The sequence below is a fragment of the Amborella trichopoda genome, chromosome 1 (genome assembly GCF_054954075.1).
Source record: "Amborella trichopoda isolate Santa Cruz 75 chromosome 1, AtrichopodaSantaCruz75HAP2 v2.0, whole genome shotgun sequence".
NCBI lineage: Eukaryota > Viridiplantae > Streptophyta > Magnoliopsida > Amborellales > Amborellaceae > Amborella > Amborella trichopoda.
Window position 1 is genome coordinate 53546021 of NC_142336.1, and position 7828 is coordinate 53553848.

Sequence of the window (7828 nt, forward strand, 5' to 3'; positions counted from 1 at the left end):
AAAGTTTATATAAAGTTGCAACCATAAACTGTAGAATTAAGGTGCACTTAAAAAATTCATTGAAAAAAGTTGATGTTGCAAAACCCTTTAATCGATCATCGGTCGAGGTGCATGAAAATACCAAAAATAACATTTCATATCTCAAATATTGTGCATCTTGCAACATATTATCTGCACCATCTATTTTCAAGATTTTCATATGTTTATAGATCTACTCAAAGTTTAAAATTTTATGATTGCATATGAAAATAGGTTATCGAGCCATCCTAAGTATTTTTTATACCAAAATTACATCCTTGGGAAATATGCGTTACTTTGATTGTTTATAATTGCAACCTTATGCAAACCACACCCAAAATCTGAATTTTCCCGTTTTGGACCTTAAAGCAATAACCATGTGGCATCTCCATAACACTATGATCCTAATTCCTAAGCGCTACCCTCGGTATTATGGCATGGTTCATTCCATAGCGAAACACAATTCACAATGAAAACCGTGTTTCAGATTTAAGTCCACACGGTATTGAATTCATATCCTTCATCAGGTTAGATACATGGGCTCTTGGTCCTCTTTTGAAAACACACACTCTCTTTCCATATCACTAACGTTACCCATTTGACCACACACCTCTCTCTCTTCAATAATTCCTCGTAAGCACCTGTATAATCTCCAGTATCATGTTAATCTTCCCTGTATCGTTTTAATTTTATTCGGATGTCTCCAGAGAAACGAAATATATATTGTGTAAGTGACGATACAGGTATCATGTAAGTTGTTGCACATGGGTAACTCGTTTGATACGCAGGTCAATGCATCAAGGGAACCTCAAATGCTATTTCGTTTTAATTCAATCTTCCATTTCTCTCTCTCTCTCTCTGTCTTGTCGGACCTTGGTAGTTGGGAAACTACCTCAACATTGGTTAACTTTCAGTGTTTTGAGCAGATAATAAAATGATCGAACCTTTAAAATAAAATAAATCAGCCGAAAAATGTATGGTACCATTATGGACATCGGTCTGTGAAAAGTTAGAAAAAGATGCAATGGCTTGTTCTCATCCCATTCCTCCTTATTTGAATATTCACCGCCACCCTTCTCGGTACAAGTCATAACTACTTAAATCATACGCAATCCCCTTCCACAAATAAAACGCGTTTCTGCCCCTTTCTCTCTCATCACCTCATCCCTTCCCACCAATTCAACACCCTGTTCTCTCTCTCTCTAGAATTCACCCTGTAACACCCCCCAAAACTGTTTCTATCTGGTCGTCACTCAACCCCCTGCAACTTCTCCCATAACTCTCTCTCTCTCTCTCGAATGCAAAGACAATAGGCTCTTGCCTCCCCCATTTACCCCACACCACGTCTCGTCTCCGATTCAAGCACCATCAAACTCCATCTCCCCCTCTTCTCTCTCTAAAACAAGGAAGAGGGAAGGAGAGAATAGATTGACATGGGATGCCAGGGCGTCCTAGAGCCCGAGCAGGTCGAGGAGCTCCGTGAAATCTTCTCTCGCTTTGACATGAATTCTGATGGCAGCCTCACCCACCTCGAGCTCGCCGCCCTCCTCCGCTCCCTTGGCCTCAAACCAACAGGTGATCAAATCCACTCTCTCCTCAAATCCATTGACTCAAACTCAAATGGCTCTGTTGAATTCGAAGAGCTCCTCCAAGTCATAGCCCCACAAATGACCATGCCCACTCATCCGTCATTAGACCATAGCCAACTCTGTGATTTATTTCGAGCTTTCGATAGAGATGGTAATGGCTATATAACGGCGGCTGAGCTTGCTCGGTCGATGGCTAACTTGGGTCATCCTCTGACATTTCGAGAGCTCACCGAGATGTTTAAAGAGGCGGACTCTGATGGAGATGGTGTCATTAGCTTCCCTGAATTCGCTGCTATTATGGCAAAGTCAGCCACCGGAATTTGGGGTTGTTAGCCTCTGGCTCTCTCTACATCATAAACCAACTCACCCCTTTCATTCTTTTGGCTTTCATTCAGATATTGTTTTCTTCTTTTTCCATCCATTTGGTTGTTTTCTAGGCTGGAAATAATTGTGAATATTTATTGCAAAGAAAACTGGGGAAGCTTCAAACGCCCATTGATCTGTTATGCTTTTCATTTCTTGTACTCCATTGACAGGTTCTCTTTCCTTTATTTTCATCCCAAAGGTCTCCTTAAGAAACAGGGTGTGAGGAGGGCATTAATTTCGACAGGAATTTCTAGTTCAAGAGAACTTTTGTCTAAAACAATCATCCCAGAGAGAGAGGAGGAAAAGACGGCAGGGGGGTGGGGTGTTAAATCCCAACTTTCATGGGCTGTTTCATCTTTAATTAGCCCCAATTCTCATAATTTACATCTCATGTACCTGTAGTTCTGAACTGCCTTTACCAATAATCCATACAAGAGCACGATCCTCCAACAAAGCGATGAAACCGTAGGTTATCTCTCACTACAATTTCTCTCTCAAACACCTTCGAAATCAACTTTGTAGCCACGTGACAGTCCAAACACACCCTCAAGTTCTTCAGAACACGAATGGGGGCTGGAGCCTCGATTGAGAGTAGCCCGAAAGCAATGGCCAGTTTCTCACTATGGCGCCCAAGAATATTTTCTCTCTCTTCCTCATCAATATCAAACAAGACTTGCTTAACAGCAGGTACATATCCAGCAAGTCTTAACCTCCTCCCCATTTCAACTAGCATCAAGTTTATCTCTCTCATCAATGGGTGCTCCTTTTCTCCAACTACAAACCGGTGAAGCACCCCTCTCACCTCAATCAAGCTACAACCTGGCACCTTTGCAATCCCTTTTTCTCTCATCATGCTTCTCACTCCCTCTGCATCACCCCATCTCTCTCCACCCGAGTACACATTCGATAACATCACATAAGAAGCACCATGGCATGGGTCCACCTCTATGAGCCTCTTAGCCGCCCATTCAGCCATCCCAACATGACCATGATTATAACAAGCACTAAGCAATGCCTTCAAAACTATGGCGTCAGGCCTCATGCGCATGGCCATGACAAGCTCCCATGCCTCATCCAGGAGCCCACATCTGCCATACATGTCAACCATGCATCCATAGTGCTCCGCACCAGAGGCAATTTGATATATCTCACCCATGATGTGAAAATAATGGCGCCCCATATCGACGAGGCATGCATGGCTACATGCAGTTAAGACACCAACAAAAGTGACACCATCAGGCTTGGCACCTGATGACAGCATGTCTTCGAATGTGTTGATGGCCTCATGGCCTAGGCCATGTATGGCCATGCCACATATCATGGATGTCCATGCATGGGTATCTCTCTGAGGCATCTGATTAAACACTTGAACTGAATTTTCAATGCACCCACATCTAGCATACATGTTTATGAGTGCAGTGTCAATGCTAAGCGTGCGAGGAACTTTGTTCCTCTTAATGTAAGCGTGGACCCATTGCCCCTGGTCCAAAGCTCCAACCTGCAATGAATTGGAAATGGTGATTCAGAACAAGGTGCTTTCAATGTCGTTTCTTTATGGGATAAACTATCTTAGCCTGCCAAGATCTGAAGGAAGTCAGACGAGTGCATGCGATAACTATCTTAACCTACCATTGATTCTTCCAAGAGATGGCAAAGTTGGGCTGATATCCTAGAGAATGAAAGTTGTTAGCACCAAAATTTGGATATGTCACATTTGATACTTTTATCCTTCCATGAAAAACAATTTTGGGCTGTACCTTTTTTTTTTTTTTGTTATTTATCAAGAGGATAAAAATCTGTGCCTAGAGGATAGACATTTGAGGATTTCCTTTTGAGAGTTAATCGAAGGAAAAAAAAACAATCTACATCAAACTCGCCCACGCGGACCACATGGACATTATTTATTTATTTACTTGTTGACATTAGAGCAGAGTTGCGGACCAGGATTTTTGTAACCTATCCCAAATAGTTGAAAAAAGGCTTTGATGATGATGATGATGATGATGATTTGTTGATAATTATGGACAGTTTATCAGTTACTTCCAACTAGCTCATGGCATGTGCGTAGCACAATGCTCTAATGGAGGAATTAAATGGAACTGTTTTTTAACTAGTTAATGTAAATGTGAAATTGATAACATTATTTTTCACTTTTCTGTTATAAGGCACTATGCATTACTTATATAGTTGCTTAATTTTCAATAAACTTTTTTATCCAATTTTTTTTTTTTTTGATAATAGTTAACCATAAATTGATCAGAAAGATTGGCAATCCACAACGCGGATGCTCCAAAGAACAAAGAAAGCAGAAAATAAGAAAACAAAAAGCCTTCTCAAGGAAAGTTAGCCGAAAATCAGAAAACAGAGTGCCTTCTTAAAGAAGGATAACAGCAAAAAAAGCTGTCCAGCACCGGACGCCAATCCAAAAAATTGAAGTCTAGGAACATTTTATCCAATATTTGGTCATTATATTCTAATTTAGTTCCAAAATGGAACTTATTTTGTTCATTTGTGTAGTTCTCATAATGATTGCTATTTTAGTAGGCATTTCTGTTTTCCTACATTTTTAGTTTTCCTTTACACATCATAAATACTGTGATGCAATTGTCTTGCTCCTCTTTAATTTATTTTCATTACAAAGATTGGATCACATATGAGAGAGGTCATAGGAGAGATGCATAGGACTTCTTAAACATTTTTATTGGATTTAGAAATGTATAGATTTTTTAAGAGAGTTTGGTAGTTAATGAAGGAATTAATGTCTAGGTAGAGAGATATATTGTAAAATGTGTAGAAAGATATTCTAAAATGTTTAGAAAGAAAAGTTTCAAGAAAATAGAGCATGCACTTATCTTCAGAGCGACAATAGAAGTCCTACTTTCCTTAGATTTTGGAGGGAAATGAGGAGATGCAAAAAATTTCATAAGTCACGCATGTGAACAATCAAATCTTGACAAATGGCTGCCAAAAATACTTAGTGCTTAATTTATTTTTAAATGAAATTAATAAAGTTCACACTATAAACAAGACATGTGAAGTGATAAATCCATAAATAATATAGTGGTGCCCACAAATATATAGTAGACATTCCTAGCAATAACAGGCTCAAGTTTTTAAGCTCACTAGCACCCAATTCAAACAAGAAAATACCAGCCATGTAGAGTATAAGAGGGACTTTGATCATTGTAACCTGAGCACAAGCAGAAAGAATGCACACTAGAGTGGCTTGAGTGGGATGCAAATTGGCAAATTGCATCTCATTAAACATCTCAATTGCTTTTTCGTAGCTCCCACTTTGAGCATAACCAGCTATCATGGCCGCCCAAGAAACTGAATTTTTCTCGGGCATTCCATCGAACACTTCGCGTGCCGTTTTAATCATTCCACATTTTGCATAACCAGATAAAAGAGCAGTCCAAGAAACCACATCCCTCTCTACTATTTGATCGAAAACTTGACGTGCATTATCGATGAGACCACAATTCGCATACAATTGAACAAACCCACTTTGCAGAAAAGCATCATAAGCAAAACCCCATTTCACTACATGGGAATGCAAGTCCGATAAAAGCTTGGATGAAAGGGAGAGGGAGCAAGCTTTGATCAAGAAAGTGAAAGTGAATTTGTTGGGAAAGGTTCGATTTCGAAGCATTTGGATGTAGAGAGAGAAGGCGATGTGGGGTGGAGAGGAGGTGGAGTGAGCTCGAATGAGTGTATTGTACATGAAAACTGTGGGGTTGGGGATGAGAGAGAAAACGTGGTTGGCGTAAGAAAGGTGAGAGAAAGCGAAGAAAGAGAGGATGCGAGCAATGGAGGAGGGTTGGGTGGTAGTGAGATGGGCGTGGGTTTGCTTGAGGTGTTCGAGGGTTCTGCATCTCTGTAAGAGAGAGACAATTGTGTTGTTTTGTGGAGAGAGAATAGGGAGAAGCATTTGGAGATGGGCTTGGTTGATGGCATCGTTATGGTGGCAAAAGAGATGCTACCAAAACTGGTTATGGTGAGATCACGCTCTCTCTCTCTCCTCTTTCTCAGGTTGCATAGAATTAAGGTCCACTATAAAAATACATTGAAAAATATTTGCGTTTTGATTTGGAAAATTATCTAGGTATATGGAAATGAAAATAATAATAATAATAATTTCTCAAAATTAGTACATTTTATGATGAGCCCAACAGCATGAGACCCGAACCTTAACAGGTAGATTCAATGAGCTCCCGAACAACTGACATGATACGTGGTGACCAAGTAAAGCTCCCAAACAACTGACATGAAAACCCCCAAACACGGCCTCCAAAAGGGAAAAGCCTTTAATATCTTCAATTATTTTCTTTCTCTCTCTCTCTCTTGACCTGTTGTCTTTCTTTTTGCTGTCTTTCGGTTACCATCCTTGCTCTACCCCACTTGCCACAATCCCATTACTCTCCCAAACCTCTCATTACAAACTGCCCTCTCTAACAACAAGGCACCTTCTTCTCTGTTTCCCATTATCACTCACTCTCTAAAAGGCCAGGCCAAGTGTTCCTATTTCTTTTCTCCTCGAAAAGTGCCATTTTGTTCTTGCAACTAAGAAAAGTGTCATTTTTTTTCTCTTCATACAACTAAATAAAGTACCATTTTCTGTTCATGCAACGAAAAAAAGTGTCATTTTAGAGTGAGAAACAAAACAAGCTAATTTGCAGCAGTAGAGAGAAGAACGTGGTGGTACAATAAATAGGGAGAGAAAATGAGATAAGGAAGGAGAGAGGAGGGGCAGGTAAATTTAACAACAATATAGTGATGCATTGAGAGAGATGGATTCAGAGGAGGTGGAGTGAGAAGGTTAGAAAATGCAAAGACAGCCAAGGGAAGAGAAAAATCTGGTGGCTAAAAGAGAAGAGAGGTAGATATTTGGGCTTCAATTCTTTGCTGCTCGGCCCCTCGACTTCTTCCTCTTTCTTACATTTGCTTCTTGTTCGGGTTGTTTTAGTTCTTTTCATTGTTACTTCATGGTTTATTGGATCATTGCTTCCTCTTAGTCTTCTTCCGAATTATAGGGTGTTCATGGAACTGATGATTGTGAAAATCTCTGGTGTGTAAGTAACGTGTGTAAGGAAGGGCGAGCAAGTGGCTATGAGCTATTGAACTCATTCTCTCTTAATGTTTCTTCCTATGCATGCACATGCTCCATCCTCCCCAATCTAGATTCCTCTCTCTTGATCTTATCAATGAGAAATTAGAGTGAATCATTGGATATTCAATTTTAGAGAGAGAGAGATGTGTAACCTGATATGATGAATTGGTGAAGGTGAAGAAATGGGTGAGTTTTTCAAGAGAGAAGAAGAGTTGCAAAAGAGGAAACTGAAGTTGGAAAGCTAGTCACATGTGTGGATTCAAATCCTAGAATCATAGAGAGCAAGTGGAAAAGCTTAAAGGGTGGAAGGTTGAGTTTGTTTAGGCCAGTTAAAGGGTTGGAGCACATGCAACTTGCTTTCATTCCTATTATTTTAGACCAAAATTCACAAACCTAAAGAGACAGGAAGATAAAACATTTCATTGCCTTAATTGAGACACATAAAGATAGCAAAGCATACACAATCCTAAAGAGACAGGAAGATAAAACATTTCATTTGCCTTAAATGAGACACATAAAGATAGCAAAGCATACACAATCCTAAAGAGACAGGAAGATAAAACATGTCATTTGCCTTAAATGAGACATATAAAGATAGCAAAGCATACATAACAGAGGAGAGAGAAGATTCATAATATCAGCTTTTTATGCACAAACTCACCCATTTATAGAAAGAGAGAGGGAGATTCTTAAATGGCTACCATTTAACTAGTTAGAAGATAAAAACCCAATTTAATGGAGCTTA

General features: G+C 39.7%; 2 protein-coding genes across 3 annotated transcripts; one reads left to right on the top strand and one right to left on the bottom strand.

Moving 5' to 3' along the window:
* Nucleotides 1-953: 953 nt before the first annotated feature.
* Nucleotides 954-6986, bottom strand: LOC105420703 (pentatricopeptide repeat-containing protein At5g48910-like). Of its 2 annotated transcripts, none has more exons than XM_011625370.3 (2): nt 5164-6986; nt 954-3471 (listed from the first exon to the last, which is right to left on the bottom strand). In XM_011625370.3, the coding sequence occupies exons 1-2, from the start codon at nt 5902-5904 to the stop codon at nt 2389-2391; spliced, it is 1824 nt and encodes a 607-aa protein (XP_011623672.2). In that variant the 5' UTR covers nt 5905-6986; the 3' UTR covers nt 954-2388. The 2 variants fall into 2 exon arrangements, with proteins under 2 accessions (XP_011623672.2, XP_088729877.1); XM_088873751.1 differs by lacking the exon at nt 5164-6986 and adding an exon at nt 3603-3666.
* LOC18434814 (putative calcium-binding protein CML16) lies at nt 1452-2100 on the top strand. Its single transcript, XM_011625316.3, has one exon. It carries the CDS (start codon nt 1452-1454, stop codon nt 1938-1940), a length of 489 nt encoding a protein of 162 aa, XP_011623618.1. The 3' UTR covers nt 1941-2100.
* Nucleotides 6987-7828: the final 842 nt, after the last annotated feature.